The sequence below is a fragment of the Hippocampus zosterae genome, chromosome 2, assembly GCF_025434085.1.
Source record: "Hippocampus zosterae strain Florida chromosome 2, ASM2543408v3, whole genome shotgun sequence".
NCBI classification, from domain to species: Eukaryota; Metazoa; Chordata; class Actinopteri; order Syngnathiformes; family Syngnathidae; genus Hippocampus; species Hippocampus zosterae.
In genome coordinates this window covers 27817186-27833236 of record NC_067452.1, presented here as the reverse complement: position 1 = coordinate 27833236, position 16051 = coordinate 27817186, and the positions used below count along the sequence as shown (strand labels likewise).

At 37.4% G+C, this 16051-nt stretch overlaps 2 protein-coding genes across 5 annotated transcripts; one reads left to right on the top strand and one right to left on the bottom strand.

Moving 5' to 3' along the window:
• Positions 1-598: 598 nt before the first annotated feature.
• LOC127596482 (protein-serine O-palmitoleoyltransferase porcupine-like) lies at positions 599-10481 on the bottom strand. 4 transcript variants are annotated; one of them, XM_052059012.1, is made up of 13 exons: positions 10096-10481; positions 9500-9642; positions 9184-9376; positions 8698-8741; positions 8189-8370; positions 7983-8113; positions 6950-7075; positions 6051-6151; positions 5800-5876; positions 4900-4963; positions 3979-4064; positions 1820-1927; positions 599-1139 (listed from the first exon to the last, which is right to left on the bottom strand). In XM_052059012.1, exons 2-13 carry the CDS (start codon positions 9633-9635, stop codon positions 1038-1040), a joined length of 1350 nt encoding a protein of 449 aa, XP_051914972.1. In that variant the 5' UTR covers positions 9636-9642; positions 10096-10481; the 3' UTR covers positions 599-1037. The 4 variants fall into 4 exon arrangements, with proteins under 4 accessions (XP_051914972.1, XP_051914973.1, XP_051914974.1 ...); XM_052059013.1 differs by having other exon boundaries at positions 6953-7075; XM_052059014.1 differs by lacking the exon at positions 8698-8741 and having other exon boundaries at positions 8189-8366.
• An 82-nt stretch (positions 10482-10563) lies between these two features.
• suv39h1a (SUV39H1 histone lysine methyltransferase a) lies at positions 10564-15792 on the top strand. The gene is made up of 6 exons (XM_052057031.1): positions 10564-10690; positions 11834-11979; positions 12567-13226; positions 14178-14324; positions 14443-14572; positions 14764-15792. The coding sequence occupies exons 1-6, from the start codon at positions 10672-10674 to the stop codon at positions 14895-14897; spliced, it is 1236 nt and encodes a 411-aa protein (XP_051912991.1). The 5' UTR covers positions 10564-10671; the 3' UTR covers positions 14898-15792.
• Positions 15793-16051: the final 259 nt, after the last annotated feature.

Sequence of the window (16051 nt, the reverse complement as noted above, 5' to 3'; positions counted from 1 at the left end):
AGTACAGAGGTCCAGGGTTCGATTCCGGCTCCGTCCTCCCTGTGTGGAGTTTGCACGTTCCTCCCACGTTCCAAAAACATGCTTGGCAGGTTAATGGAACACTCGAAATTGTCCCTGGGTGTGAATGTGAGTGCGGAATGGTTGTTGGTCTCTGTGCATCCTGCGATCAGCGTGTCCCCACCTACTCTCGGGCAGACAGCTGGTGTAGGCACCATCACCCATTCCTTGTGAGGATAAAGCAGTTAGGAAAATGGATGGAAGGATGAAAAAAAAGTGTCATTGCTGACTGTTAGCCATTACTGTTTCATTTCTCCAAAAGAAGACAAATTATTGGTGTTTCACGTTAATAATGATAAGATGTAAGTCACATTTTATGTTCGTCTTTTGTGCACTTGGATGTATTCATTTTTGTACATGTAGGGGCCATGTTGATTCTGAGTTTCTTAATGAGGTTCTCTTGAAAGACACTTTTGACAAGTAAGGTTGTTGCGGATCCCTTGGTGACAAATGTTGAGAACCACTGACAAGAGGGTGATACGGCTCCACACTTGAGTGACTGTCTTGGAAGGGTTTGGTTGTTAGAAAAAAATAGCAAGTCTTCATTAATATGCATAGATTTAATTGAAGAAATACAAAAGGCAATGATAAAAACAAACGAAGGTTAACCATTTGATATGTTAACTACCAGTAATATCAATGTACCTTCAACATGAATATTATTAAACGTGAATACTGTATATCACATCCGAATAAATACATCATACCAGCCTGTCAGACAAACATTTGCATTTTGAAATTATACATTTCATACGGTATTCATATACAGTACATACGGTAAATGGTGACAATCACAATTCCAAATATTCTGGGAAACATTTGTGACGTGACTCCATCTTCTCCGACTTCCATCTCATATCATCAGGAAAAAGGGTTGACTCTGTCGTCGACACGTGGGTTCCCTTTGCCCAGATCACAGCAAGTCCATGACCCTAGACTGAGAGTATGACTGCCAGCAAGTGAGCACTACTTTGATAAAATCACAGAATTAAACGGTAGAAAACCCAGGAGACAAATACCACCCAGTGGCTTGCCCAGCTAAGTTCCGACCATCTCTGAATGGTGTGGATAGCTGCATAACCCTGCGGAGAAACGCAAAAAAACCAAGCATTTATTAGAATTGTAAATGCACCATAATTCCATTTGCTCCCAAAACAACACTGCACATCACCAAAAGTACTAGTAGGCCTACGTAACTTGGGCTGTTTATTAAATGACAGCGGCTTCCTGGAAAAGACTGGAATGTACTTCTCTATGGTAACGTTTTGACAAGTTACTTTGAAGTCACGAAATATACTGTGACAAGTGATACGGTATCTGTGCTGTGTTTATTTACGACTATGAACTAAAGTTTCTAATCAAACCAGCTCATAAACGAGGGAGTACGGGTAAAAATGCTATTCATTGTCTTTAGGGCCGCTTTATGCTGCATTTTGAAAAAAATGACAGTTGGCCACTTAACCCCTCACGCACTGCCTGTGTCACACTCTGAGGCTGCTCGTTCAATAATGTACCATATTCAGTTGTCACTTGTTTTAATCCATAAAAAGATTAGAGTGTCAGTCAAGGAAGAGGCAGGTTACTACATAAAGCAGTCATAGGTGAGAATAAAGACAAAAAATGGGGCATATTGAAAGGTGGGGCTTACTCCCATTTATTTGAAAGTAACCATTGCGAAACATACATGTCTCGCGTATAATATTACCACAAGCTCAGCTATTTGTAACATGTTTAACATGCTTTAACTCTGGTTTCTTCTTACCTCTTCCACTTCCTCTTCAACACCCGGATCAAACATGGAACCCAAGTAGGTGAGATGGAAGATGGCCAATAAACTGAAAACTAGGTTCAGCAGTATCACCCAATACTCCTACAAGAGGTAAAGATTGAGCACTGAATCAGACGAAACAAGAATAAGTAAGATTGTCTCTCTAATTTGGAACGGAACACTTTTGATGGGCTTCTGTGGGTTGGTAGGTGCGTACAACCAAATGGACTAAAACACATTTGCGTAAATGTGACGTCACCTAAAATACTGTGGGGTTTTTTTTCCTTTGGTTTGTTTATTGAACATAAAACATATACAGTAATAATTTGACAGAAAATAAGGTAGATAAAATAGTAAAAAGAAAGAAATCAGTCTTCATTCAACACAGTTATTATGTTCAAGTGAGTAGGAAGAAGTAAAAAACGTATCTAGTCCTACCCCGTTATATATTTATATCTAATAAATAATTTTTATATCAATCAGAAAAGAAAATAAGTAAGAAGAAAGAAGTCTCCATGAAGGCTCATACTTTACCCTTAACCGTGACATTTTTACAACTTTTGGTTTGTCTCGGGATTATATACATCTACACCCTGGCACGCTTGTGTCAATTTTCTCTTGTATTCATAATGGATATTTCAATACCTTTCTCTATTTATCAACTTAGTTCTGATTTATCATTATATTTAATGTTTAGGATTTATCATTTTAACTCTGATTGATGTAGGTTGTTTGTACTATTTTTTTGAATTACCGGTACTAGTTTTTTAACTCAGCAAGCGATTTACTCATTTTCAGGTCCGTTTTGAAATTATTCTACAGATTAACACCTTTGATAGATACACTTCTTTGCTTGACGTTTGTTCTTGTTTTGAGATTTTTGAATAAGTTGGTACCTCTTAAATCATAGCTGTTTTCTCGAATTTAGAAAAACTTCAGAAAGTTTTGGCAGAGAAGGTTATTGTGTGCTTTGTACATTAATTGGGCGATTTTAAAGTCATAACATTTAATCGTATTTAATATGATAAATAGTGGATTTGTGGGTACCATATATTTTGATTTATTAATAATTCGAATTGCTTTTTTTTTGTAGTTTTAGAATAGGGAGTGTGTTTGTTTTGCAGGCATTTCCCCATATTTCCACACAGTAGGTAATATATGGTAATAATGAAGTGTATAATGTGTACAAAGAGCTCTTATTTAGCACTTCCTTGGTTTTGTAGAGAATCCCTACGGTTTTGGCTATTTTTCTTTTTATGTTATCGATATGTGGCTTCCAACATAGTTTTGAGTCTATTACTAATCCGAGAAACTTGGTTTCATACGCTCTTTCTATCTCAATTGAGTTTACATTAATTTTAGCTTGATGTTTGATTGGTCTTGTGCCAAAAACAATTAACTTCGATTTTTTTTCAGGTTAAGTGACAATTTATTTCTGTCTAACCAGTTTTTTAATTTGTTCAATTCGTTTTCTACGGTTGTCAGGAGCGGTTTCAGATTTATTCCAGAACAGTAGAAAGTTGTATCATCAGCAAATAGGACTCATTTAAATTGTTTTGAGATATCATTTATATATAAGATGAATAGTTTTGGACCAAGCACTGACCCCTGAGGAACACCAAGAGTGATTTTCAGTTGATTCGTTTTTTATTGTTGAGCTGCACGTACTGATATCTGTTTTCTAAATAACTTTTATCCATTTATAAGCTACACCTCTAATGCCATATCTTTCTAGTTTTTTTCAATAATATACTGTGATCTATTGTGTCAAAAGCTTTTTTTAGATCTAGGAAAACCCCAACAGTAAATTCTTTGTTGTCTATATTAGTGGCTATTGCTTCCACAAACTCCATAACTGCCATTGAGGTGGTCCGTTTTTCCCTGAAGCCATACCGATTCTCACTTAACAGCACATGCTTTTGTATAAAGCTATCAAGTCTGCGAGATGTGTGAATAATTTATACTAACATATTACTACTGGTAGACAGAGACAACTTACTCTACTTAATTTGGCAAATAAAGAGGATTCTTGAAAGATTTAATCCATTTTAATTAAAGTTTTAATCAATATTATTAAGATGCCATCAGTCCACAGGCACTCTCATCTGACATTTTGCTCTTAGTAGATAAGATTTGAGTAGAAGCCACTGTACCTTCTTGTGCTGATGGCTGCAGTTTGTGGAGCAAGGTCTGGAAAGGACACAGGCGCTGAAGATAACGGCGAGCCTCTTTCTCAAGACTGAGACGAAGAAAGAAATAGTCATGAACATTTTAGCATGACACACACCTTTGTGGTAGAAATTTACCGTAAAACATGAGTGTATAGTATGTCGTCTGTTTCGAGATGCAAGTGTTTGCATGTGGTGAGAAATGTGCTACGGGGGTACATTCATTGAGTCGTCCTTTTTTTCAACCTTCCAAAATCCTACTTCCTTTTACAATTCAGTTGAAAGACAAATTCAAAACCTTTTGTGAAGTGCAACAATGTGCCTGTTACATTATGTTGAATACACCAAAGAATCATACTGTATTCCTAATACTGTACATCGGGGAATGCAGTATGGGGCCAACACATATACTGTAAAACACAAAACAAAACCCAATATTTCATCAAATGCCCCGAAAACAACTAAATCAACGAATGTACAATTTAGAACTATACAACAGAATGGGAACGTTCGATACCACCTCATTTCCAGACCAATTCTAGTATGATAACTGAAACATTGAGTGTTCATCATGACTGATACTAAATAACCGATACCACTAGTGCTAACATTACAATTAAACCATTTGAATTAAACCAACATCATTTTAAAGAAAGACATTTCTTTTAATTATGATAAGAGGATGGAATAGAGAATCAAACTGCAAAATAAAACTCTAATAACTCTCTTAATTTAGGATTCATTATTAACCCGTTAACAAAAGTGGAAAATAAAACTCAAGAGTTTTAGTATGTGTTTCTAATAAATTGAACTGCATTATAAAATAAGTCAACTATTAAATGTTAAGCATGATATCGGTACTCATTCATCCCTACACTCTAATAATGCACAAGAAAATATTCATACCATGTTCAACATATGTGATGAAGCCTAAAGAGAGCAGCACAGCTCCTAGGTGGAAACTCAAACCCTGAGGACACACAAACTGAAAATGAGTGGAGTTGCTTCTCACAATGACAAGACAAGCAAACAATTCCTAGCGAAAAGATAACAGTGATGCTTTGTGTTATGACTTTTAATTTGTTTCAAAATGCTCCTATTTCAAATAATCTTTTCCATTGACATTAATCGATTCCACCCCCCCCCCGCCCCCCCCCCCCACACACACACAAAATGTAATATTTTTAATAGGACATACAAATATTGTACATGGAGTCAGTCTCAGCTCAACATTGGTCACTCTTTGCCGAGGATGAAGAAAGTATACATGTGAGTATTATTATATTGTCTGTTAACATATGTTGCTCCACTGCTTATGTTCAAATATCAGTTGGTAAATGTTTTGTTGTAACACTGTGACATAAGCAGCAATAGTGGTTATGATTGCATGACTGTCCGTGTCTTATGTGTTGTGTTATTATTATTTTGTTATTTTATGTTAACTGTTCTGTAAAGTGGTTTGTTACAGCTGCAGCTGTTGCGAAAGCGCTAAGATGGATTGTATTGTAGTAAAGGTAAACTGGGAATGACAATGAACATCTTGAAGACTTGTTTTGAAGAATTATTATATCTGCCAACCTGCAATTTGTTGTGAAGTGAGTTGAGTTGTGTTGACTGCCACCATTCAGTGTTCGTATCTCAAATTGTTGCTGTTAAGTCCAAGTAAAAAAAAAAAGGCTGAACGACATATTGTATTTTCAATAACTCAAAGTGGGGTTCAGTCGTATCTGAAGGCACCACTGTATTTGAAAGCATTGATTTATCATAGGTTCAATTCGTCCATTGTTTCAAGTGTAATGTACTCACATGCAGTAAAGCACTGGCTGTATACGTGACCAGGATGGCAGGAAAAGTACCGAGTTTCATGGCATTTTTGAAGACATCTGATGGCAAGAACACAAAATGAAGCTATAAGTGGACTAAACCAGCAAATGTGTTGTGCGTTTCAAAGCAGGGTTTTGAATAAAAGATTATTCTGATGTTGGGTGCTCATCGTGTGTCGAACGTTTATACTAATTACAACTTGAGACACACCTGTGTGAAAGAAGCAGACTTACAAATCTTAAGCCACTGTGACATGGGAATATTCCAGGACGTCACAACCATAACCATGGAGCGAGGTATTTCCACATTCAGGGGTTTGACCACTTCCATTTCCCTGCACACACAATTATAAATAAATATTGGTATTTTCATTGACTTTTTAAAAGAAACATATACATTAACCTCTAGAACAATTTCAGGTTTTGTATTGTAAACATTTCTAAATCTAAATAAATCAACTCTAGGGGATGCAAAATATCAACAGACCACTGTAAAATACAGAAATTACAGAGGTCTGTATTTTTGTTTCGAAATGTAAAGCCGTGAGATATGCTGATATGAGATTAAGTTGGAAAAAAATCTCAATTTAGTTGAAACATTGAAAAAAAAAGGAAACTACAACCCTTTGTGGCTCTATTGTCTGTTCCTGGTCACAGTACAGTATACATCCCATTAAATGATACACTATATGAGTTCAGTCATGGTCACCTGTGATGGCATTTCAGAATTGACATGCTATTTCTGAGGAGTTGGTAATTTCTAATTATTGTACCCTGTCATCTAAAATAATTAAACATTATTGTTGTGTTCATTTTGCCCGTGCATTATCTACACTAAACGACTACAAGAAAACCTTTATTTGTCTCACAATGGAGAAATTCCCAATTCACAGCAGCAAAATTATCAAAGGGAGAAAGTAGAAGACAAAAAGTATGTAAATAAATATACAATATAAATATGAGCATATTAAAATGGGTGAGTGGGGGTGAGTCCAGGTTTTCAGGACCATCTATTCAGTAGCCTGCCAGCAGTCGGCAGGAACGAGTGGCGGTACCTCTCCTTCTACAAGCTCTGAAACTATTCGCATTTCAATAGCATCCACCAATCTTTGCCTTGGATATACAGTACTCACCACCTAATGTTGTCTTTTTCCTCAACGTGGCCAGCTCCAGCTAGCATGCTGGTGCTTTCACTGAGGTAGCCCACAAAGTAGTTACTGAAGTGGAATGACAATGCATTCTCATAGGCGCTCAGCCACCTAAATAACATAAAAAAGTTTATTTAAAATCAAACTAAAGAATTTTTGGAAGCTGCTGAAGACCTGAGAACGTTTAATAGTGTTATTTCAACTTTTCCAAAGAACAGAAGCTATGGATTGTGTCCTTTTTTGTAGATACTGTACTGTGGATGGACTGAGGCCACAGTCTATGTCTACTTTTAAGACCTACAGTATGTACTGTACTTTATAGGCCTCATCACGGGCATACCCAATAATTCTAAGGCTGAATTTATCATGTCCAATACCGATTCTGTGCCAATATTATATTTGAATTTAAATCGACTTAATGCGCCGACATTAAATCTGAAGTCATTGATGATCTGGTGGATTACAGTATACTGCAAAATCACGTATGGAGCTTATAACAAAATTGTATGCAGTATACCGTAATTAGCAGACTGATAAGTGGGATGGAGTCACTACAACTTAAAAGGAATGGAGAAAAACACACAAATGACTAAAATTTGTGTCACAGCTCAAGAAATCACTTCATGAAAAGTTAAAAAAAAAAAAACATTCAAAGATTGGAATGAAATGTGATTAGCGCAACTTTCATTACTCAGCAGGAACAAGCAGCATTTTCCATTCAGTAATTGCTTTTTTTTAATGATTATGTATGTTAGTATATATATATCTGACTGTATATGATACGTATGATACGTGAGTTGTTATTTCTCCCTGTTGCTCATTTCTATTTAGAAAAGTTTGTTACTGTAAAAATGCAGATTTTACAATGCAGAGCCTTTGAATGTGAACACAATAATGATGCTAAAGCAGCATAAACTAATCCAAATAAGTCAAAGCCCTGGAATAAGACCAATACATCTTGCCCATGTTTTATGTTGTGGGTAAACATAGAAAATATACAAACAACAAATGTCCTCACTTGTGTGTGATGGCATTTCCATTGATGGGGATGAACAAAAGGAACAGGTAAGGTGCAATGCAAGAGGAGACCAGCAGACAAATCTGACTTTTTAAGAGGCTGAGAGAGGAACGGCGCAGCCATAACCAGCTCTGAGGACAGGGAGGTTTTAATAACTTCAAAGCACAACAAATCACAGACATAAGAACGACAAAAAAAATTCTCACCAGTTGTCTGCCGACAATAGCAGCTTTATATGTTGAGAAGCTGATCCAAGGCCCAAAGATTACGTTGCCCACAAAGAGAACATACCCCAGGAACTCAGTCGGTGTGGGAAAAGCGCCGACTGCTCCTCTGTCCAGGTCGAATGCCAGAGAAATGGCTTTCATGGCCACCACCATCTGACTGCCTCTCAAAAACACACAAAAGGACACTTTTGTCAGGATGAAAGAGAATGAGCAATTGAAAGGTTCAAGTAGTACTTGAACCCAAAGTGGACCCTACACCCAAGTTCTGTCCACCATGAATCCTTCCATATGGACGAATTTAAAAAACTATTGGCTCTGCACCTTATCATACCAAATATATTACGCTCTCCCTCGGGCCATGCCACAACCTCCACAAAAATAGAAAACCCATTTAGTAGTTTTTGCATAAAATGGAAAACAGAAACATAGATCTCCAAAAACATCAGTTTTTGGTGGCGAGAGTATTTGGAGAGTATGAACCATTTTACCTCTGATCTTATGCCAGGTGACTGTGTCAATTAAATGCATTTCTCTGCAAGACAAAAGAAAAATAACACCTTAAATCTACTGCAATACAACATCAAACCTTAAGTGCCAGCTGATTACGTACAGACCACAATTCCATTGAAGTTGGGACGCTGTTTGAAACGTAGATTAAAAACAGGATACAATAATTTGCAACTCTTTTTTAACTTATATTCAAGACATATAACCTATAACCTACAGTATGTAATGGGAATTTGACGTCAAACACTGCTAAAAATATATCTTATAACCAACTGCTTGATTTCTGGATGCTGTTAGAGATGTCTTTATTGAACAGTGTTTATTATTGTGACTTGTAGTTTGCACAGAACTGTAGTACATCAAACTCACTCTTTGGTGTACCTCAATAAGGTCAGTAACACAGTTGAAACAATACTCTTAGTTGGAACATAGTCCATTAAATATGATTGTGCAAAATGTTTTCTTACCCAATGAGGAGGTAAATGAGAATGGCAGTCGAGAGGAAGAGGCCTTTGTTTCTGGAGTGTTGGCCAAGAATGAGAATAACGTAGCAAAGCATGCTGAGCAGCATCACCCACAGCATGTGCAGGTTAAAGAAGAGGAACAGGCTGTAGATCCCCGCAAACATCGACACAACATGATTCACAGAGGACAGGCCTCCTGAGAAACACACAAAGGTAAACAGTTGGGTATGCAATTCACATGGACATTGGTTTGTTGTTTGTAAGGTAACCTCCAAGTAATTACAGTTGCAAAAATGAAAAAGGAGTCTGTGATGCTCACCCAACCTGAACAGTAGCCTGCTGAGAAGACAAACAAGCAGAAGCTTCCAAATTTGCTCAAAGCCCTGTAGGAGTGTGCTGACTCCACAACTTTCGGCCAGCTCCATCAGCATCCAGAGCCTGCTGGACAAGTCCATAGTGGAGCTGCACAAACACAGTCATGACATCTGCTGTTGTCACTTGATTGATTACTAGATTAGTGAACACTGGTCTAAATGCAATACTCACACACTGCACAATTAGCAATCAAAGAGCCTCATACAAAAAATGTTGTATGAGAAAAGATAAAGTCGTATATACCCGTACTGACCACCCAACACATGACTTTCCAATTACCTGTGTGTGTGTGCAAAAGAGAGAGTGATATTGGCATCTTATGTTACCATCTCTTGATTATTATACTCACGTCGTCAAAACAGCACTTCTACTGTGCATCAAGTTTAATGACCTTGAACTGTAAATAGCCTGGTTTACTCTAAATATTTTTGTTTTCTCATGTCACCTCTACGCTTTTGGACTTTTACAAAGTATTTTACTTGCAGTCGCGCGATAAAACTGATTCGATAACGTGAACATGTTTGCACGTGTACGGTTTACCTTACGTTAACTTTATTCGCAAAGAAAAATCGAGATCAGCAAAGCAAAAACGATCATATCGGTGGAAGTCTGGAGAACTCGTCTTAGTTGTACAGTAGTTTGCTCGCTCATGAAAACAAATTGCAAGATGACTGCAACATTTGGAGCCAGCGCCAAGATGCACTTCAATTGTTACCTATGAACTACACAGCGCCGCCTACTGGATCGGAGCTCGATTAACCCTTCCAACTTGTCCGACCCCAAAAGCAAATACGTTTTGTGTAGCAAGTTAAGAAACTTTAGGCTCTGGTTATTTGTGTTAGTTTATTCTCTCTTAATTTTAGTGGTTTGGTTGGGAAGTTACTTTTTTTAACTGAGGTCAAATTTACCTTTCCCTCCACCGCCCCCTCCAAAAGAGACATACAATAGAAGAATAAGGCAGCCAACGAAGAAGAATGGGCGTAAGAAGGAGGAGAGGGCAACATATGGACCAATGAAACGGCTGATAGAAAACGTTCAACCAATTAGCAGTCGAGACAGTATGCTCTGCTGTGGAGTCTTCCTCGGCAACGTATTTTTGGCGGCTGCGTAGAAAACATGGCGGAAATTTCGAACGGTAATTCGGGAAACTATCATTTCAAATGGCAAACTATTTTCATTTGAGTGGTTGCTTTTAACAATGTCTTGCTTCCTTCTTTACAGAATTTTATGTACGCCAAAGTTAAATTTCCACAACATGAGACGCGGTGTAATATCACGATAGGCCCAGAGGCAGATAAAACCGCGCGAGATTGTTTTAGTTAAAACGCATTCTCCCTTTGAGACGGTCTTCTCAAAATATTAGTGACATTTTTTATGTTCGTTAATATTGAGTTAAGTCATGGTATTCTTCGTTTGTGTCGCGAGTTTAAGTGAAGTTGCCAAAATTGTGCAGTCAAAATAAACTCGCGCCCTGTCATATCTGGTTTAGTGTCCTCCAAGTGAAACATGCAGACGCCTTTTAATTTTCGTTCACCAAATTCGTCACAATTCCGCGAATTCGCAAGATAATAAGCAGATACTCATTTAAATGTTATTCTCGTATTACATATCAAAACTGTTGGACATTAGTTCTATAGTTAAAACTGTTTCAGATCTTTGTAACGTTAAAACGGTTGCTACAAATCCTCATTATTGTTGAAACCGAGCCTGAATATTTGATGAATTGTGTGGCTATTCTTAAAAAACTTCAGGGTGTCGGTATCTTTAGAACACAACTGTTTTTAGACACGTTTGTACAATATGTACAACAATATCATTATATATTTTATCCGTGTCTAACTCGTAATAGAAATAATTTTAATGGACAAACGGACATACGAGAATTGCAATTGTGTTCATCACTGTACCAAGAACATTCACGTTTAATTTTCTATACATCCTTTGCAATAAATATTCTGATATTTGGTTGGTTGTGCAAATTGTGTTACTGTTGTTTGGTTTCTTTTGGTTATAACCTACGTGTCACTCTTATAGTGGAGAGTGAGACGGCTTCTGCATATCTTAAATATGGTATTATTCAAAGTAAAATTACATTACTACTGTCCACTATGGATGGATGAATTTGGACAAATGTGATCATGACGTCACAGTGACCGATTGCTTATTACTTTGACAGAATACAGAAAAAAAGATTAGCTGTAACCCCACAATGAGAGATTTTTCCATAAACCCCACATGCCGTGTGACTTTAAGAGTGCAAAATCGTCTACTATTTCAGATTGCAGTGTCCCCAGCAAGATGTCGTGGGATGAGCTTGAAGCCTTGTGTCGCCTAGAGGGGCTTAGATGTAAAGAGATGGGAATAACAAAGGCCAATGTCAATGAGTATGAAGTGGAGTTCCTCTGTGACTACAAAAAGACAAAGGTGAGATACCTTTTTATTCATCATTTGTATGAAACGTTCTCATGAAATCTTACATAGGATCAAATTGAACAACACGGTTTCAAAAAAAGCCTTCCCAAGCTGTTAAAATTGCATTCATAAAATAGGAAAACTGCAGGACTTAATTTTGTTGGTCAATTAGTTGCTGTCAAATATACTATACTCCCAATCTTTTTTGTGGCAGTATTCAACTCAACTCTCAACTCTATTGTATTTATAGAGCACTTTCAAACAGCCATCGCTGCATAGAAAGTGGTGTACATTATGTATTGAGCTGTGCAAATGGATTGACAACTCCTTAACAACTAAGGGAAAAGTAAGACATGATTTTAAAAAATTCTTGGCCCTTCAATCCTGATCTAGACCATGAAATCTACACATGTCCATAAAATTGACTGGGAATTGTCATGTTTGTATTACATGCTGTACCAGTGTAGATGCATAAACAACCTCCTGCCTTTTTTCTGTTGACTGCAAGTCACAAGGGAATAGATTGCATTGTTTTATCCCAAGATATAATTGAAGTTTATGGCTTTGAGTTCTAAAATGACTTAGGATGTTTATTTTAGGAAGAAGAATTTTACCTGGTCAAATGGCGGGGCTTTTCAGAGTCTGTCAACAGCTGGGAGCCCAAGAGGCATCTCAAATGCCCCAAACTGATGAAGCAGTTCCACTTGGATCTGGATCAGGAGTTGCGGCGCCAGAAAAGACATTCCATCCCCAAAAAGCTAGATAAGGAAATTTCAACATTCCTAGTTCAAAAAGCTAAACTCCGTCAGAGACTGAAGACCTGGGAGACTCTATTGAACCTAACCTGCAACCACCCCGGCCGCATCTTTGTCATGAACGATGTCGACCTTGAAGGTCCACCAAAGAACTTCACATACATCAACAACTACAAAGCAGGCCCTGGCATTGTTTTTAATGAAATGGCTGTGGGCTGTGAGTGCAAGAACTGTTTCGAGGAGCCAGTGAACGGATGCTGTCCTGGCGCATCATTGCATCGGATTGCTTACAATGAACATGGTCAAGTCCGGATCAGACCAGGAAAACCAATATATGAGTGTAATTCCCAGTGCCTCTGTAGCTCAGACTGCCCTAACAGAGTTGTCCAAAAAGGCATTCAGTTTGACCTAGGTATCTTTAAGACGGACAACGGTCGGGGCTGGGGAGTTCGCACGCTGCAGCATATAAAGAAGAACACATTTGTCATGGAGTATGTGGGAGAGGTAAGAGAAAGTCTGGCTGTGTATGTAAACGATGTCATATTGTATTAGGAGGAGGAATTTGACATTCTTTCGTCAAAATAGCCCCAAAAGCATCAAAAGTGCAATGTATGCTCCACATTTTATGTCTTTTTATTTTGTCTTGCTAAAATTAGCCTGTTTTGAGAAAGCCATTCTGTAATTCAAGCAAGCAATTGCTCACCTCTTCCATGTATTGCTAGGCCAATGATCAAAACATATTTCGGTACCATGAAAAGTGGAGCAAAGGGTGGCACATATTGAGCCCCAAGTCTCAAGAAGTATGAACTGCGAAAGTCAACGTGAGCCTCCAAGAAGACAGAAGATTCTATATTCCCTCATGTATAACAGTAAACACTACATCGCCAAATCGTTGAATTGCACTCATCTTTTAATGTGGTGGTTCCAAACATGTGGCGCATGCAGCGGACACATTGACCATTCATATAAGAATTTCAGACGGTGTAGTCCAACTGTGGCTAGAAAGTGGTGCCTATTTGCCGAGCCAATATATGAAGTCATGGGTGTAGAGACTGTATGGAGGCACTATAATGCAAGTTTGATTTACTTGGTTGTAGGACCCTCCAGAGGCCCAACAATTTGGATGCAAAGACATAATACGTCCCCTTAAAATTACAAGAGTACCGGTACATTATAGAGGACTGACATCCTCCAAATCAGAGCAATAATGGCTCACAGTAGTCCGTTATGTGCAAGACAGCTAAACAATTTTAATACAAACGATAAATGTATGTGGTACATACATTTCTTTATACGGTATGTAATATTTCTAATTCCACAGTTTTGCTTTTGTACTTTTTTGTCTTTATTTGACTTTTATAAAGCTTCCTGGTTATGGAACGGCGGGACGCTAGCGTAGTTGAACTTAAGTGCTGTTTCACAGGTGACAGATAAGTCATGTGTTGTTTCTGTCAGATCATCACGACAGATGAAGCAGAGAAACGAGGTCACATTTACGACCGCGAAGGCTCTACGTACCTTTTTGATCTGGACTATGTGGAGGATGTATACACAGTGGATGCTGCTCACCAAGGCAACGTCTCTCACTTTGTCAACCACAGTGTGGGTATATTAAGTGATGGCTTTCTATCCTTTTTGTTGAATTGGAACCATGTACAGCATTTTGACAGTTATGTAGATATAACTTGTATTGCATTTACATCTTTTGTTGTTTTTGTAGTGTAACCCCAACCTGCAGGTATTCAATGTGTTTATTGACAACCTTGATGAGAGGCTTCCAAGAATTGCTTTATTTTCAACACGAGCCATTCGTGCAGGAGAGGAACTCACTTTTGACTACAAAATGCAAAGTGAGTGGTTTTTACTCTGCATTTTTAGATTTTTTTTTTTTGTAAACCAAGAGTAACAGGTCTATCACTTTAAAAAATAGTCTAAACTGGTGGTAAAATTAATTTATTTTACTTGGGTTTCAATTATTTTAGTATGGATGGATGACATGAAGAGGAAAACATGGTGATTTATTTATTTTCCTTACTTCCAGTTAATCCAATTGACACAGAAAGCTCCAAGATGGATTCCAGTTTCACCTTAGCGGGTGTCCCCAGTTCGCCAAAGAAGAGGATTCGAGTGGAGTGCCGGTGTGGCTCAGACTCGTGCAGAAAATACCTGTTTTAATAAGAAACTGATGTGGCTGGAAGAAATCTGCTGTCTATACAAAAGTTTGAACATTGTACATATTCTTTTTATTTTGTTTGTTTTCTGAAAGCTCTTAAAACATTACTGGCATTCAAACATTAATTGGGCGTAAGATGTTTGGTTTCTGGTTCATCAGAAATTGTGTTTAAAAAATAATTTTCAAAGATTTAAATCACTGTTTTGTTTTAGAGTGGTCATCCATTAATCTGTGCCAAAGGAATTCTATCCATAGTTCAGTGTTCGTGGGTTAATCATCGCTGTCAGATTTGACCCAATGATTTTCTATTTTGTCGAATTCCATTTAAATGAGATGCATCCACTCATTTTTCTTTTCCTCTCATTCCCTGCTGCAACCACTTTTGGTGATTCTTCCGTGGTCTCTCAGACCCAGAAAAATATTTGATTCACTATCATTTTGCCAAATACAGATTGGATTCATACTTGTGATGACAGTGACCTTTTTAGTTAATAGGTTGCATTGTATATTTAATCATAGTATTACAAAGTGTACATATGTGATCAATTTTGAATAACATTACATTTTTACATGTGTATAAGTAGCTTAATTGTGTGTGAGGGGACAGATGTTAAAAGTGTCTTAACATCTTTAGGGTGCCTTGTTACACAGTTAAGAAAAACAAATAAAATAAGACAGAGCTGGTTTTTAAAAAATGAGGGGAGCATCTCAATTCCAGCAGCAGTGTCTCGATATCAAAGCAAGATTGAGACTGCGCCATGGCTTTTATCGTTTTCAGAGATTCCGTGCGTGTGTGTTTTACAATTTAATTTTCAAGCTTTTTTTTTGTTTGTTTTACAATTTAATTTTCAAGCTTTTTTTTTTTTTTTTTTTTTTTTTTTTTTTTTTTTTTTAATACCAGGAAGTTTCAGTCGCTCACACTGGAAACATTTTGTCACCTCTTTGTGACATAGCTTTTTATTTAAAATGATGGATAATGTCTCTGGTTAATTGCACTGGTCCACAGCAAATTTTAATTAGAGATGGCTTTATTTGTGCCTATACATATTTTTGATGCTGATTTAAAACAACGTCTTCACTTTTTTCTGGCACATCAAGTTGTTCGGATATTTTCATTTTGCGTTTGACCTATAAAAGCTTGAGCAAGACATATTTT

What these genes read in the sequence shown, in the direction of transcription:
- LOC127596482 (XM_052059012.1), bottom strand. Translation starts at nt 9,635, where the DNA reads ATGGACTTGTCCAGCAGGCTCTGGATGCTGATGGAGCTGGCCGAAAGT. An exon ending in GTCACAGTGGCTTAAGATTT is followed by an intron (nt 5,877 to 6,050) that starts GTAAGTCTGCTT and finishes TCTTGCCATCAG; the next exon opens with ATGTCTTCAAAAATGCCATG. An exon ending in GCAGCCATCAGCACAAGAAG is followed by an intron (nt 1,928 to 3,978) that starts GTACAGTGGCTT and finishes TACCTCTTGTAG; the next exon opens with GAGTATTGGGTGATACTGCT.
- suv39h1a (XM_052057031.1), top strand. An exon ending in GTGACTACAAAAAGACAAAG is followed by an intron (nt 11,980 to 12,566) that starts GTGAGATACCTT and finishes TGTTTATTTTAG; the next exon opens with GAAGAAGAATTTTACCTGGT. An exon ending in TTTTGACTACAAAATGCAAA is followed by an intron (nt 14,573 to 14,763) that starts GTGAGTGGTTTT and finishes CCTTACTTCCAG; the next exon opens with TTAATCCAATTGACACAGAA.